At 36.0% G+C, this 17821-nt stretch overlaps 1 protein-coding gene across 19 annotated transcripts in view; it reads left to right on the top strand.

Moving 5' to 3' along the window:
• The first annotated feature begins 10536 nt into the window (after nucleotides 1–10536).
• Slco6d1 (solute carrier organic anion transporter family, member 6d1) overlaps nucleotides 10537–17821 on the top strand; it is a 156838-nt gene continuing 149553 nt past the window's right edge. For 12 of the 19 annotated variants that reach the window (XR_005488950.2, XR_010054621.1, XR_005488948.2 and 9 more), the window contains exons 1-3: nucleotides 10537–11007; nucleotides 12582–12842; nucleotides 17584–17772. Coding sequence is in view for 15 of the 19 variants with exons in the window: in XM_017596585.3 (XP_017452074.1) it covers nucleotides 10713–11007; nucleotides 12582–12842; nucleotides 17584–17772 (745 nt within the window). In the remaining 4 variants the exon portion in view is untranslated. Of the gene's footprint in view, nucleotides 11008–12581; nucleotides 12843–17583; nucleotides 17773–17821 lie in introns of those variants that run through there. The other 7 variants (XM_063267542.1, XM_063267541.1, XM_039084005.2 and 4 more) reach the window with 5 other exon arrangements.

Here is a 17821-nt window from a genome sequence, read left to right as displayed (position 1 = left end):
CTACCCACAGACTATACATGGACTGAACCTGGGTTCCAAGTGCATAAGTAGCAGTGAATAGCCTTTTTGGGGCACCAATTTAAGGGGAAGCCCTTGGTCCTGCCAAGGTTGGACACCTAGTGTAGGGGATTAATGTGGAGGGGAGTAATGGGGGGTGGATTGGGAGGGGAACACCCATATAGAAGGAGAGGGAGAGAGTTTAGGGGGCTGATGGACAGGAAACCAGGAAATGGAATAATATTTGAAATGTAAATAAGAAATGCTCAATTTAATAAAAATGGAAAAATCAGATCTTACTACAAAACCTATAATTAATAAAACTGGAAAATCTAGACGAAATGGGTGATTTTTAGAGAGATACCACATATGAAAGTTAAATCAAGAGTTTGTTACCTATCTGAACAGGCCCATATCCCATAAGGAAATATAAAAAGTCATTAAAAATCTCCCAACCAATAAAGCCTGGGTCAGACAGTTTAGTGCAGAATTCTACCATGCCATCGAAAAAGATTTAATACCAATATTTCTCAAACTATTCCATAAAATAGAAACAGAAGGAACATTACCTAATTCATTCTATGAAGCCACATATTATTCTGAGACATAAAATGCAGAAGGACCTGTCCAAAAAAAAGAGTCCTTCAGACTAATATCACTTATGAATATCGATGCAAAAATACTCAATAAAATTCTTGCAAACCAAATCCAGGAACACATCAAACCATCACTCACCTTGGTCAAGCAGGGTTCATCCCAGGGTTGCAAGGTTTGTTCCATATATGAAAATCCATCGGGGTTGGGGATTTAGCTCAGTGGTAGAGCGCTTGCCTAGCAAGCGCAAGGCCCTGGGTTCGGTCCCCAACTCCGAAAAAAAAAAAAAAGAAAAAGAAAATCCATTAATTCTCTATAATAAGTAAATTCAAAGAGATAAATCACATGATCATCTCCTCATATGCAGAAAATACATTTGACAAAATACAACTTTCATATTGAAAGTATTGGAGAGATCAAGAATTCAAAGCCCAGGGGTTGGGGATTTAGCTCAGCGGTAGAGCGCTTGTCTAGGAAGCGCAAGGCCCTGGGTTCGGTCCCCAACTCCGAAAAAAAGAACCAAAAAAAAAAAAAAAGAATTCAAAGCCCATACCAAAGCAATAAAAGCAACTGGAAACCAACGGGCAATATTAAATTAAATGGAGAGATACTTGAAGCAATCCCATTTAAGTTGGGGAAGAGACAAGGATGCTTACTCTCTACATATCTATTCTATATAATCCTCAATGTGCTAGCTAGAACAATAAAACAAGAAAAAGAGATCAAGAGGATATAAATTGGCAAAGAAGAACTAAAGGTATCATTACTTTCAGATGACATGATAGCATACCTAAATGACCTCAAAAATTCAACCAGAGAAATTGTCCACAGTATAAACAATTTCAGCAAAGTGGTTAGATATAAAATTAACTCAAATAAATCAGTAGCCTTCCTTTTTATAAATGATAAACAGACTGAGAAAAAATTAAGGAAATGACTCCCTTCACAAGAGCCTCAAATAATATAAAATATTAAATATTTATATAATATAAACTAATATAAAGATAAATAATATAAATATAATATTTATATAAGTATAAACATTATATTTTAAATAATATAAACATAAATATATAAATAATATAAATAAATAATTAGAAACAATAATAAAATAATATAAATATTAAACAAAATATAAAATATAGTATCTCGGGGTAACTCTAAACAAGCAACTGGAAGATCTGTTTGACATTAATTTCCAATCTCTCAAGAAAGAAATCAAAGCTCTTAGAAAATGGAGAGATTTCCCATGCTAATGGATTGGCAGAATTAACATAGTAGAAATGGCCATCCCACCAAAGGCAATCAACAGATTCAATGCAATCCCCATCAAGATCACAAGACAATTGTTCAAAGAGTGGAAAGATCTTGAAAGGACAACTATCAACTTCATATGAAAAAACAAAAATATAAATTAGGCAAAACAATCCTGAACAATAAAAGAACCACTGGAGTTTCCACAAAAAAAAAAAAGAAAAGAAAAGAAAAGAAAGAAAGAAAGAAAGAAAGAAAGAAAGGAAGAAAGAGAGAAAGAGCAATTCTCAAATTCAAATTGAAAGGCAAAAAAACCCAGAATAGCGAAAATAATTGTAAACAATAAAAGACGGGCTGGGGGAATCACAATCCCTGACATCAAGCTCTACTACAGCAGTATTAATAAAACATGCAAGGAATTTAGTACAGTGTGGAATGATGTCATTACGCAGGTGAAAGCAGGTACAAGATAGAACCAGGACTGTCATTGGATGATAAGGAAGGATGGGTGGGAGAAACGTTTGATGGAATAGGAAGACCCTGGAAGGGGAAAGCAGAGGAAGCTGTGGAGAGAACATGGAGGCTGATGTTAAGATTCTACTCTGTGTATTTACAGGTTGTTATGAATATTCTTAAGGGATGGATGTGTATGTTGAGGTGGGCAATTATATCTTATCAATTGGATCAGAGGTTATTGTGTTGTGTGTTCTTTTATGTAGGGATTCAAGTTTAAGAGACTGTGTGTCTGCTAGAGACACTGGGCGACCACAGAGTTGAGATGTGTGTTTCTGGCATGATGGCAGCCTGCCTTGGGAACTAGATGGGTAGAGAGATTGCTGCCAGGCTTGGAGAGAAGCCATAGCCAGTGTGATATGGGATGGAGAAGAGTGGGTTAGATGCTTTGCTGTTTGAGATGAAGAAATCTACCAGGTTGCTGGACCTACTGGGGGTAAAAAATAGCCTTTTTTAAAATTAATTTTATAGCAACAGATGGTAATTTTACAGTAGCAGATGGCGAACCAACATAATGGGCTAGAATCCACTAGTAATCCTAAGAGTTGAGAGAAAGTTTTATTTTCTAAGTAAGAGGGGGCCAGTGCCATGTTGGTTGATATGATGGCACAAGGGCAGGAACCTTAAACAAAGGCTTGAGGGCTATAGGTCCCCTGTTGTGTGTTAAGTAGTGTCAGCTCAGAGAGTTAGAGATTAAAGTTCCTTTTTAAAGAAAGTTATTTCAAATGCTTTTCAGTATACTCATATTCCTTCTAACATGGGCTCCAGGGGAATTTTGGATTGAAATCATAGTTAGACAAGTTACTTCTTAATGACAGGTATTATTAGAAGGTGATTTAAGTTTGTTTTTAAGAAGAGAGTACAGAGATTACCCAAATCATGTGGGGATTTTTACCCATGTTTCAGAATTATTCACTGACTCCAAGTAGAGAACTGTGATATTTACAATGTATTAAGGTTCAATAAAGATCTGAGGCTCCAGGTAGAGAGCTTAACAGATCAATATAAATTTTTGGTATTAAGGTTAAATAATTATCTGAGGCTCCGGGTAAAGAGCTTGACAGATTGATATATTTTGGGCTAAAGTCCTAGTTTGATAAGTTGCCTATTGGTATTAGAATTGATAAAAGTTGTTCAATTTCTTTTATAAATTACCCTGCTAAAGGCCATAAGGCTCATTGATGGTGAAGGTGTGTGTTTATTTTTGGTATTTACCACAACAGGAAGCTCAAATTCTCCTTTTTTCCCCTTAGTGTTTAGTCTGTTTATTGATTCATTCATTTATATATTTATTTATGTTTATTTATTTAATCAATTTACATCCTGATTTTGCCCATCTCTTCTCTTCCCAATCCCATCTTTACAAATCCCTTTTCCCATTCTCCCATCCAGTTTTTTAATTTCTTGCATGTTTTGGACACATTTTCAAACAGCTGGCTGGTAAATACCTATATTCCCACTTAATATGCTGTCACTTCAGTCACTCAAGAGATTTCTTTGAAGTACAAAAGCTTTTAAATTTCATTATGTACCATTCGCTGAATGTTTTCCTAATTTCTTTGCAGAAGGTCCTTACTTGCACCTAAATCAGAGAACGAGTTTCAAAATTTGAGGTTTGATATTAAGATTATCAATACATTTGGAAATATGTGATGTGTGGGGATGAGGCAAAAGAATAAACTTTCATCAGATTACCTATGGTTACCCAGTTTTCCAAAAGACCACTGTTAAGGATGTAGCCTTTTATCAAATTTATGTTTTCAGTTATTAAGAATGAGGACTTATATCTGAATCCTCAAATCCATTCAACTAATAAAGCACTAATAGTTATCTCTTTTTTTTGCACCATGGCATTTTTATTACCGTGGTTCTCTAATGTAACTTTGAACAAGGAATTGTGACACCTCTAGCCCTATGTTATTATCAGTCATTTTGATCATCTTTTCACTTTGGATTTTCTGCACAAATTTTAAGGTTTAATATATTTCCATGCAGATTTGGATTGTATTTTGAGGAGATTTTCAGGGAATACATACAATTTTTGGTAGAAATCCACATGTACAATATTAATCTTACAAACTGTTATGCAGTAGTAGAGATCTTTTCATCTTCTGGTGTTTCATACTTTAGAATTTTAAAGTTTTCATGATAGACCTATTTCATTTTCTTGGTTTATTTCAAGGTTTGTGTGTTTGTTTGCTGTAAGATTATTAGAAGTTACAATGTTTTCCTGATTTCGTTCTTAGTCTGTCTTTGTTCTACAGATAAACAGTGGATTTGGAGTTGCTAATTTGTAAACTCCACTTTGGTGAATATGATTATCAGCTCTAAGAATTACTTGCAGTCCCTGACATTTAAAATCAAATTCTCTACAAGTAGGAATGCTGTGACTTCTCCCTTTCCTATTTGAATGTCTCTTACTGCCTCCTCATGTTATTGCTTTAGAATGTCATACACTGCAGCTCTACACTAAATACAAATGGTGACAGGAAGCATGCTTGTCTGTATCCCGACCTTCCAGGGAGTGCTTCAAGCTCTTCTGCATTTAATATGATACTAGTTACATGTCATGGACAGCCTCTATTGTTGTGAGATAAGGTCATTCAAGTGTTGTTGTGGTGAAAGGTTGTTAATAAAATGTTGATAAAATTCCAATTTTTATCAAAGACACTTTTTGTGTTAAAAGAAATGATAAAATGATTTTGTTCTGGTATACTTTTATGCCATAAATTACATTAATTTATTTATTTATTGGAGCCATCTCTGAATTAATCTATGAAATGAAGCCTATTTAAGATGGATGATTGTTCTTTTGTATGTTTTATTACATATTTTATTTGGAGAAGGTACCATGATTGTCTGAGAAGAAGTTGTATCATATGATTTAGGTTGAAATGTTCTATAAATGTCTGTTAATTCCATGTTGTTCATTACTTCTGTTAGTTTCTCTATTTGTCTGTTTAATTTCTGTTTTCATGATCTGTCCATTGATAAGAGTGGGGTGTTGAAAGCTCCTATTACTATTGTGTGAGGTGCATTGTGTGATTTGAGATTTAGTGAGGTTTCTTTTATAAATGTAGGTGCCCTTTCATTTGGAGCATAGATATTTAGAATTGAGAGTACATCTTGGTGGATTTTTTCTTTGATGAATATGAAGTGTCCTTCCTTATCTTTTTTGATGAATTTTGGTTGAAACTTTATTTTATTCCCTTTTAGAATGGCTTCTCCAGCTTGTTTCTTCATACCATTTGCTTGAATTTGTTTTCCAGTCTTTTACTCTTAGGTAGTGTCTGTCTTTTTCTCTAAGTTGTGTTTCCCGTATGTAGCAAAATGCTGGGTCCTCTTTATGTATCCACTCTGTTAGTCTATGTCTTTTTATTGTAGAATTGACCATTGATATTAAGAGATATTAAGGAATAGTGATTGTTGCTTCCTGTTATTTCCATTGTTAGAGGTGGAATTATGTTTGTGTGTCTCCTCCTTTGGTTTCATAGCAAGATTACTTTTTTGCTTTTTCTAGGGTGTAGTTTCCCTCCTTGTGCTGGAGTTTTCCATTTATTTTCCTTTGTAGGGCTGGATTTGTAGACAGATGTTATGTAAGTTTGGATTTGTCATGGAATATCTTGGTTTCTCCATCTATGTTAATTGAGAGTTTTTCTGGATATAGTAGCCTGGCCTGGCATTTGTGTTCTCTTAGGGTCTGTATAACTTCTGCCTGGGATTATCTGGCTTTCATAGTCTCAGGTGAGAAGTTTGGTATAGCTCTTATAGGTCTGTTTTTATATGTTACTTGACCTTTTTCCCTTACTGCTTTTAATATTCTTTCTTTGTTTTGTGCATTTGGTGTTTTGACTATTATGTGACAGGAGGAGTTTCTTTTCTGGTCCAATCTATTCGGAGTTCTGTATGCTTCTTGAATATTTATGAGTATCTCTTCTTTAAGTTACAGAAGATTTCTTCTATATTTTTGTTGAAGATATTTACTGGCCCTTTAATTTGGGAGTCTTCATTCTCTCTATATCTATTATCCTTAGGTTTGATTTAGGTATTTCTCAGCCATTTGAGATTCCTCTGTTGTAATTTCTCAGTTTAGTTATATACCCCAATTTTTATTGGATTATTTGGGGGTATTTTTTGGTTGTTTCCTACTTGAATTCTTTTTATATTTTGAATATTAGCCCCTCTATCAAATGTGGGTTAGTGAAGACTTTTTGTCCGCAATCTGTTGGTTGCTGATTTGCCCTGTTTACTATGTCCTTTGCCTTTAAGAAATTTCTAGTTTCATTAGATCCCATTTATCAATTCCTTAGCAATTGGAAGTCTGTTTAGGATATTTCCCCCTGTGTCAATGAGTGCAAAGTTCTTTACTACTTTCTCTTCTATTAGACTCAGTTTTATGTTGATGTCCTTGATCCACTCGGATTGCAAAGTGGCAAATATGGGTCTATTTTAATGTTTCTACAGAAACTCGTTCTCTGATTTAGGCGCAAGTAAGGACCTTCTGCAAAGAAATTAGGAAAACATTCAGCGAATGGTACATAATGAAATTTAAAAGCTTTTGTACTTCAAAGAAATCTCTTGAGTGACTTAAGTGACAGCATATTAAGTGGGAATATAGGTATTTGCCAGCCAGCTGTTTGAAAATGTGTTGGTGTCTAAAACATGCAAGAAATTAAAAAACTGGATGGGAGAATGGGAAAAGGGATCTGTAAAGATGGGATTGGGAAGAGAAGAGATGGGCAAAATCAGGATGTAAATTGATTAAATAAATAAACATAAATAAATATATAAATGAATGAATCAATAAACAGACTAAACACTAAGGGGAAAAAATCAATGTAGGCTAAGGAATGTAACAGAATAAGAAGAAGAAACTCATGTAACTAAGAAGTATTTATAGAAGTGTTCAGTGTCCTGAGCCATCAGGGAATTGCAAATTAAAACTTCTTAATGATGTCATCTGATCTTAACACACTCAAAATAGAAGATAACAAATACTAGTAAGAATATGAGAAACTGACAAATCTCATAAAATCTGGTAGCAGTTTACAAATTAGTGCAAATACTATGGAAATCAGTGTGGTGGTTCATCAGAAAGCCAGATGTAAATCCACCATGTTTCCTGGGCTTATACCCCAAGGACTCAATACTCTACAACAGAGACACATACGCTCTCATGCACATTGATGCTTTATTCATAATAACTAAGGCAAGGAAACAGTGTAGATGTCTATCAGCTGATTAATAGATGGCAAAAATGTAATTTCATTCAATTATAAAACTATGAAATGGGGAGATAAAGAGATGGATCTGGAAAACTGAGTGAGGTAACAAAACCCAGAAAGGCAATCATCACATGTTGTCACGCGCGCGTGCAAATACACACACACACACACACACTCACGACTAGATGTGCATGCCTCTGCCTTCAGTGCAGAGTCCCCAGTACTGGGAATAAAGGCCTGTGTCACCACTGCTTGGCATTTACAGGTGTTAGCTTCAAATATTGACTTGTGTGTTAACTTTCGAGTACCTGTAGAATCCAGGTAACTAGAAAGGGTTCTTTGGTGGGGAGAGGGAAAAAAGACCCTAAGGAAGGAAGGAAGATGAGTAGTAGAGAGGGAGATTTAAGTATGAATAGGGTTGGTAGGGTATGAGAAAGGATAATGGCTTGTATAACTAACTGTAAAGTCTTTATGTGCCTTTAATAGGTTTCCATATGGCTTTCTCAAATATTCTTCTATATCCTTTATTTCTTTTTCATTTGTCCTGTATGTATCAGTCTATGTATTTATGTATCTATCTATTTATGTGTCTATGTATCTATCATCTATATATCTATGTATTTATCTAACTACCTATACATCTATTTCTCTATTTATTGTCTATCCATCTACCTATTGATATTCATATAAGATTTTAAGTGGAGTTGCTGTACATTATGCTCAGTAAGCTATGAATTTCAAAATAAAAATCTGAGTCCGCTGGGATATACATGCAAACTCAATCCAACACACACACACACACACCTACACACACACACACACACACACACACACAGATTATTATGCAAAGTAATTAAATGTGTTTATCCCAGAGGTGTAGGCATACGGAAACATATAATTCAATAAATTTAATATACCTTATAAACAATCTTAAATGCAAAATCCTCATGACAACCTCATTAGATACAGAAAAGGCTTTTAAATACATCTCAACATTACAGCATTACAAATGCAGAGAAAACCATTTAATATCTGCATATGAGCAGAGAGAAACTCAAAGCAATTCCACTAAATAAGGAACAAAAGAATGAAGACTACCTTCTCCAAACCTACTCGACATAGTACTTGAACCCTCAGCCAGCGCACTAAGACAACTGAAGGAGAGCAACAGGGTCTAAGAAGGAAACAAACGAGTCAAGTTCTCTTTACTTGCAGATGATAAGATTCTATCCAAGAACCCGAAAAACTCTTAACAGGAAACTTCTAGAGCAAATAAACCACCTTTAAAATCATAGCAGGGATCAAAATCAACACACAAAAATCAGTAGCTTTACTATGTAAAAATGATAGATGGGAAAAAAATATCAGCAAAACAACATCTTTCACAATAGCAGAAAAACAAACAAAAACCTTCGGGTAATTTTAAACAAGCAAGTCATTAAAACTCCAATAGTTTCCCATATTTGATTTTCCCAAGGTTCTTTCCATCTGTGTCCTCTCTAACAGACACATGAGTGGTCTGTGCTGTTTTCTTATCGCTTCTCACATTTGGGAGTGAATTCAACTAACGAGTGCAAATTCTGCTGTTGTCTGGATCCATCTATATATTGACTTAGAAGATCTTAATTCGCTGTTGTTGACAGGTGGGAGTAGTGCTCTCTTGGACTTTTATGGATTTCTAGAAACAGAATTTCCAGGGATTTTGTTGTTTTCTCAGCTATCTTTCCCTTCTGCCTTTAGGTTATAAAGAGTTTGGTATCAGAGGAGAAGGATTCTTACCCTCCCACACGCTCATCCTTAGGTGCCCTGCTTCATTTATGCTTATTAATATAATGAAGCAACATGAGAGGCTATTTATGCCAATTATGAGGAAATAGGAAACGAAGCGTTTGCTGTTATTCACGTAGTTAGTATGATGAAAAATCAAGTCTCTCAATTTAAGAAAGAATAATATTTCTTTTCCCAATGTAAACTAATTCTCTACATTTATTCAGTAGTTTTTCCTGGTTACCATATTGACTAATCGAGTGATGAAATTCTTCTAAGGTTTATGAGTTGTGGCAACCTGTCGACATCTTAAGAGAGAAGATTGGTTCATTTAGAATGGAAAAATACCCTGTACATATCCATGAGTCACATTCACCCTAAGAAGCAGCTGATCTCGGGGGGCTGGGGATTTAGCTCAGTGGTAGAGCGCTTGCCTAGCAAGCGCAAGGCCCTGGGTTCGGTCCCCAGCTCCTAAAAAAAAAAAAAAGAAAAGAAAAAAAAAGAAGCAGCTGATCTCAAATTGCATTTTTATATAAAACAAGTTTCATACTATCTACCATGGTCCTTCTCTCAGATGACATAATTCCCCCCACGAATGTTAATGCTTCTCTACAGCCCCTGCATTCATTTATAGTAGAACATAACCTGCCTCCCTCCATTTATAGTAGAACATACTCCTGCCTTCCTCCATTTATAGTAGAACATACTCCTGCCTTCTGCTCTTGGCTGGGGATGAAATTCAGGAGAACTCATTCTCAGTGTAAACCTTTGCATTCAAGGCCATTGCTTGACATCTTTTAAACTGATTCTTGCTTTGTTCATCTATCACTGTTCATCACAGTGGATAGGAATAAATAATACTCTATATCCTGATATCATCTTTCATACACACATACTATGATAGAACTTTAATGAATTTGTATCAAGGGAGATTATCCACCTAAAACGACACCACCCTAAAGGAAGCCCGGAGATGCTGATGTTTGGTTCCTTAGTTCTTTGATTACACGTTTATTTTTCCCTGTTTCTTTTATGAATATTTTTATTATTTATTCGACATCTTGTTAAACTTGGTTTGATCATATTCATCTCCTCTCCCTTCCCCCTTCTCCCTCCTTCTCTTCCTCATCTTTTCTTTCTTTTTTTTTTTTTTTTTCTGTGACGCAGAGAAGACGGAATCCAGGCTTGGAACTTCTGCAGCGTCACTCACCAGGTCTGCAGGGACGTTGGCTCCCGGCACTGGAAATAACGTTTCCTGTAGAGGTTCGAGTGGCAATGACAACTTTACTCTCCTGAGCCCAGGGAGTACACAGGTGCCTCAAAACACACCCACAGAGTCCTTGGACCTGCTTTGGATAAACCATGGACAAGGTCAAGAACAGAACATCAAACAGAGTTGAGCAGGTTCCGGTGGTCGAGGGGGATGAACACAGGGAAACTGCGCACCCCAGGAAAATAGAAACGTACATGAAAACAGTTCCAAGAGCAATGAAGAAGTTTGCAGATATTCCAGAAGAGAAAATGCCACATTCGCAATTCAGTGATTCCTTGGAGGAGGGGTCATTTGGTTTGGGCCCTCTAGTTTTCCCTTGTTTACAGCGTTTCAACAACATTAATTGCTTCTTGACTGCGTACTTTTTAGGGACCATGGCTCATGGTAAGTTGTAGGATCAGGGTTGATCAGGCCAGAGGATTTATTGAGTTAGGCATAAGTATGACACACTGTGGGAAGGAGAGAGTGGATGACCTGTGATTCGTTTTCCAAATATGAATGAAAACCAGTTAACTCCAATGCTCTGCTGCTGTTTTCAGTCTTTGACTCTCTGCTTGGCAGCGAGGACTCCATACCGTGGGTTTCAGCTTCAAAACTGATGGGAAAGTAGTGCTGAGTTACTGCATGTTAATGATCAGCTTAAGTTCGGGGGGGATGCTCAGGAGATTAAGATATAATTGAAAACAGCATCACCATCACAAGTTTGAAAAACTCTTAAGAAACCAGATTTCTGCCTCTAGGTGGTTTCCTCGTCTTTGAATTGAGAAAGTTCAAGTTGTTCAGATCACAGGAAGAAACACTTGAGTGCTGTCGTCCATATGTTGCCTTCTCCTTCCTCTTCCTCTTTCTTCTGTTATATTATTTTAATTATAATTTTTACTAATAATTTTTGTGATAACTTGGAAACTACATTTGCCCACTGGCCTCCAGCTGGCAGTCACACTTAGCTACTGGCGTGAGACGCTGGGGCAGTCGGCATCAAAAGAGTAGGCAGAATCTTCTGTGGTTGCTGATTTGGGTGGTGATTTTGACAACAGAAGCAGCACTGAGTGGTTGGAGTTCTTGGAGGTAAAATAGGGAATAGACTTGCTATCAGCAACACTCATGAATGGTTCAGCAGCTCCGTGCTCCTGTGTCTGCTGGGGCAGTCGACCAGCAGGGATCAGCCGGTTCTCAGAGCTTTAGGAACTTTAGGAGGACTATGGGTTCCTGGATCCCTGCAGTCCAAGGAGTGATTGAGGTAACTGGGCAACAGCGGTGATGGTTGTCTCAGGAATGGCAGGTGATCCTGCCACCTTGCAGACATACCATGAGTTTTAACTTTTAAGTATTTTCTGTTTTCCCTCCAAGAAATGAAATCTTTCTGCAGCTATTCCTTGTATCACATCATTTTCCCCCCTAGTATGACTGTTTTCCTTTTTAGAAGCTTCATAGTAATTGTACACACATAATGTTACATTTATTTATTTAAAGCTCTTTAGAGTGATTTATTTCAGTGTATACATTAGTATTCTTTTTTTTTTAAGATTAAAATGCTCAGAAATGTTGAACTTCAAGCACAGAATCCTAGTTCTGGAACAAAGTTATACTTTGAAATCTAAGTTGGGTTTCAAATGACTTTGTCATTTCAATTAAAGAAATAAGTAAACACCCCTTATATTATTTATTAATTCTTCAAAATAGGAACATAAAACATTAATGCAGTGGTATGGTGATTCAAATGTAATTATGTCTTAAGAGACTACTGATAGAGGTACTTAAAATAGCTTATCATATTAAGGTAACAATAATTCATTAAAGTTAATAAACTTATTATTATTTATAGGTTTACTCATTGACAGTATTATGAAATAAATGTAAACAGTATGAATATAATTTTTCTTTGAATTATTATAATAGTAGCCTTTTTGCCTGCTCAAATGTATTGTACTGACTTTTGACCTCCTTTTGTTTTCTAGGTATGATATTTGGTCTTGTTGATCAGAGTTTAAAAGTGTATGTGAGTGAATTGTCTCCGTCAAAGTTAGAGACATTAACAATGGGTTCTGGTGATGACTTGGCTGCTTTCCTTGTATCATTGGTTGGTGCACACTTTGGAGGTAGAGGTAACAGGGTAAGATGGATGGTAGCTGCCTGCTTTGTAACAGGACTTGCATCGATGGTTTTTGCTATTCCTTTCTTCAATTATGAAATTATAAAACTGGGCACAGTAACAGATGGTGAGATCTTTTTCTAATATATTTCCATGCATTAGCAATATTTATTTAACTCTTTGGTTCAAGAAATTGAAAATATTTTGATTTACATTTGTGTATCCTTTCTCCTATATGTGATTCTGTAATAATCAGTAATATCTATATGGCTCTGATTTTTCTCTTGGAAAGAGATGAGTGTAGGAAGAAACATTGTGGGATAATTTATAAAGTTATTTTTTATATACAATTTTAAGGATGTTGCAAGTCTCTAGAGAAGTCTGGAAAGTCATTTTATTTTGTATCAGATACTTTAATTATTCTGTTTGTTTTATTTATGGAACAGATTCATACAGGTTCAAATACAGGGGTAACTAGAAAAGTGATCCTTTTCAAAAGTGTGTGCTAATCTCTGACTACCATTTGAATTTACAAAGATGGTGACTTTGTGACATTGTTTAGTGTTGATTCCACAAGTTTTGCTATTCCTAGTAAATAAGTTCTACTTGAAATGTCCTTGGAGTATATGTACTTCTAACACTATTGTCTCAGATTCTTCCTTTAATGTACAGGCTTTTATTGGCATGTTAAGCTGGGTTTTAACAAGAAATGATGAATAAGCGGCATGTATCCATTTGCATTTGCATGTATATTAATGTTTTATTAATGCTTGTTTATGTTTTTAAGTTTATATGATATAAAATTTAAAGTAGTTAATATAAAGCACAACTATTTAAATATAAAAATATTTGTAAGCTATGTGACGAATACAAATGTAAGATGTGTATATTATACGTCTTGAAAATGTCACTTACATTTATAGAACTGACATTGGCTTCAATGAGAAGATGACTAAAGAAGATAATGAAAAGCAACTCCTTTGTTCTCTTAGCAGAATTCTGGTCAGGAATGGTAGAATTCTCAGGAACTTGTCATAGTCAATATTAAAAATTCTAGTCAGTAATTAAGAGATGTACTACCCTTGTGGAGGACCTGAGTTTGGTTCCAGACACAGACATTATCCAGTCAGGTACCACAAATAACTACATCTCAAGGGGATCTATTCTTCTGGCCTGGCCTCTTACACACACACACACACACACACACACACACACACACACACACACACGTGTGTGTGTGTGCATGAAGTGGGGGAGAGGTGGATGGGGCAGGGAGAGGGAGGGAGAGGGAGGAAGAGGGAGGGAGAGGGAGATAGTCAGGTGGAGGAAGTGAGGAGGGGAAGAAGGAGAGAGAGAAAGGGAGGAGGAAGGGAGTCTCCATTTGTTTACCTATGCATCTTCCATTGTTGCTATGTCTCCTAATTTTCTTTTCTGCTCTCACCTTTTGGTGCTTTCTTGATTAGACACTAGGTTCATTTTCAGTACTGCTCTGACCCTCTTTAGTACAGTCCACAGCTTTCTGTTTTCTATTTGTTACCTGTTCTATTTTGTATCTCTTACCAACATGTAGAGTATGTGTGACTCAACAAACATGTAGACATCATACTTCACAATATCTTGAACAATTCAATACAACTTTTCTCCCCAAAATTCTTATAAACATGCATTCTGCATTGTCACCTTTGTTTTCTAGAACTTCATACAAAGTGATCATGCAAATATTCTTCTTTGCAGGTATACTGAGCCCAGGTTTTTGATGATACCCACCAATGGGTCATACTCAGAATGAAGGCAAACTTCTTTTCTATCATTACGACCAATGGATAATGAAAACCAGCTTTCTCTGGTTCTCCTAGTTGTTACTTCCCTTCATTTGCAGTTAGTTTTCTGTCTGCTAACATGTCACATCAAAATCTTCAAACCTCCTCTAATAAGTGTCCTCAGTTCTTTTATCCCATTGTCCTTCTTGGAAACCTTGGGAATCAATCATGCACTTTCCCTATGCCAGCTGGTTGCTGCTGAGTCTTGTGATGAATCTTCTGCTGCCACCTAGAAGTGCTGCTCTCTTTACAAATGGATCTACTCATGTGAGAGGCATACTCCACAATCTATTGTAACCTTTGGAAAAACATAAGGTTTTTGTTTTGTTGTGTTTTGTTTTGTTTATTTCATTTTGTTTGTTTGCTCCTTGTTTGGTTTCAGGATGGTAGTGATTTGGTTTTGGTTTGTTTACCAAACTCCTACATTGTCCTATGTTGAATGGAGGATATCAGCATTCAGGAAAATTGCCCTACTTTCCTAACATTGACGTTTTCCACTAGCCTACACTTGGGTATCAGTATTCTTCTCTTCATTCCAGTGAAAACGAAGGAGCTGTCCTCTATTGAGCCTTCCATGCGCTTCTAGCTCATCCTTCCTTCCATTTGTCACCCCTTCTACAGCTGTTTGCAAGGTCTCCTTCTCTATCAGTGCTCACTAGTGATTACACACAAACAACTCATTCCATGTTTGAACGTTTGACCATGACTTACTTGTTTTTCAGTATTGTATGTTTACTCCCTTTTTCCTTCCACCTTTCAAAATCTCATATGCCATGTCTTCACAAACCATCACATATTGTTCCTTCCCTTCAATCCTGCATACTTCCTCAGTTTTCACTCTTGTTTTAATGTCTGCTTTGTATTTATCAGGGCTACAAGGTAATTAGTGGATGAAGGGGTGTTATATGCCATAACATTTAAATATTTTGGGTGTTCTGCATATGTGTTTACGTGCACACCATGTGCATGCTGATGCCTTGTTGTCAGTTTCCCTTGAATTGGAGATGCAGATGGGTTTGAGCTGCTATTTAGCTGCTGGAAACAGAATCCTGGTTCTCTGGAAGAACACCCAGATCTCTGAATTGCTGAGGGCCTCTCCATCTCCAAGTCCTTCTCACTCTTTCTATAACCTGTTTAAACCTCATTTTCATACAAGACTATCTGAAAGACAACTTGATTTTCTATACATTTCTTTGGCTAACTTCAACATGACTTTTAACTAAAATGTTATAACAATAATTTTCTCAAGTCATTAATACACCTCATGTTATTTACTATAATTAAACCTTATGTGTTTTGAAATTAGACCTTTAATCCTCATTTGTAGTATTGAACACACCCTACTTCTTAATAGTTTCTCCTTTGGAGATTTCTATATATGCTACTTAGTTGTTAAGTTTCTTAAATCTTCAATTTCCTTAAAGGAGAGTGATTTATATTTTTAAGACTCAAAAAGTTTAGCCAGTTTACAGCTGAGAAATATGATCCTTATGACTAGGTGGACTAATAAGTTCAACTTTCTAGAACAATACAGAAGTGAATGAACCCAGGAGGTACTTTATGACTGTCATGAGCTTGTAATACTCTCTTGAGTCTTTTCAACATGGAGTCAAATTGACTTTTGAACATCATATGGTGTTAATCAGCTCAAAAAGAATTGCTAGAGATCTTGGAAAAATAATAATTTTACTACTGTTGTACTTTTATTGAGAGTTTACATGTTGCAAAAGATAGAAACGATTAAAGAAGTACCAACTATAATTACAGAAGATTCATACACAGGGCCACTGAGATAGTTAAGAGGAGCATCCAGACAGGAGTTTTAAAGGATAATTTGGATCATATACTCAGAGACATTAACCAGATAGATTAAAAGCATAGAATTAAGAAAGAGTGACTCTTATAGACTCAACCATAAATGGGTTCTGGAAGGACCACACAACGTTGCAGAAGATGAGGCAGAAGAATAAGTGAATTTGATGGGTAGAGGGTGTGAGAAGTAGTGTGAAACATTGACTTTGGGCATGAAGTGACCACTGTAGTCTTGAACTCATGGAAGCTGTGCCTGCACATCAGTTACCGATGACAGCATTTGTGAACAACTTAATGAGAGTAAATTAGCTCAACATGCATTTCTGTAGATGTATATATAGCTAGATGTTCCTCAGAGAGGATGGGGGAGTACAGTAAATCCCCTGGCAAGGTGAGAAGTTGAGGATGGCCCACCATCCTACAAATAACCTTTCTCCTGTCATCCAGTAAGCAAATCTAATGGAGCTCACTGAGTCATTAAAAGGCTATGAATGTAGAAAAGGGATCTACTTGAAAAGTGGAAGCCAATCAGTGGGAAACAGAGGCAGGGAGAAAGAGTGAAGATATAAAATCTATTGGAATTCATCATATAGCTGTATGAAAATGTCATAAAACCCATGAAAGCAGAACATAACATTGAAAAAGCAAAAAGGAGTAATATGCTGCGTTAAGTCACAATTTTAGTGCATCCTCCCACTTTCCACTGAGTTATGTATTGATCCCCACAAACTGCACAAAATACCATTTCATTGGTGTAGTACTTTAGAGAAGTATTTCATATACAAACCATAAATAATTATTTAATCCCAGGAGCGGTGTACATGTAATTTAATGATTGTTAAAGAAAGGACCATGGAATTAAACTCAGATAGTATACTAGCCAGGGCATTTCAAGTGCTTTTATTTTGGAGACAAATGTCAGAAGAACAGGATGCAACATATTAGAAAATGAATGCAATGTGAATTATGCATGTGTAAACAGTATATGTATATAAGAATATCTGTATACATGTAATCCTCTGCATATAAGTAACTATCATTTCATAGTACGTGTATCTCCAATATCCCCACCCATTTTTTAAAATGTGATATTTCTGCCTATAACATAATGAGGAATTGATTGTATGACTCTACTCAATCTGACTAGGACAACATGGTGTGGGCAGCAACAGGCAATTAATTGTACATGTAATTTTGAATTCAATTCAGTAAAATATATTTCTTTTCTTTCAAAAGAGTTGTGCATAGAAGGAAAAAAAACAACTAAAGTTTGTGAGCGAACTGTAATACCGCACAAATCAACATGTATTGCTTTCTTCAACTTCGGGCAGTTTCTCCATGGAATAGCAGGCATGCCATTTTATCTGCTTGCTTTCTCCTTTATTTTTGACCATGTTCCCACATGCTCATCTGGATTATACCTAGGCAAGTTTTTTTTTTAAATATGTGTGGTCCATTTGAATGCTTATCAGTT

The sequence above is a fragment of the Rattus norvegicus genome, chromosome 9 (genome assembly GCF_036323735.1).
Source record: "Rattus norvegicus strain BN/NHsdMcwi chromosome 9, GRCr8, whole genome shotgun sequence".
Classification (NCBI taxonomy): domain Eukaryota; kingdom Metazoa; phylum Chordata; class Mammalia; order Rodentia; family Muridae; genus Rattus; species Rattus norvegicus.
Note: the sequence above shows the minus strand (reverse complement) of the source record. Positions and strands in the feature narration are given on the sequence as shown.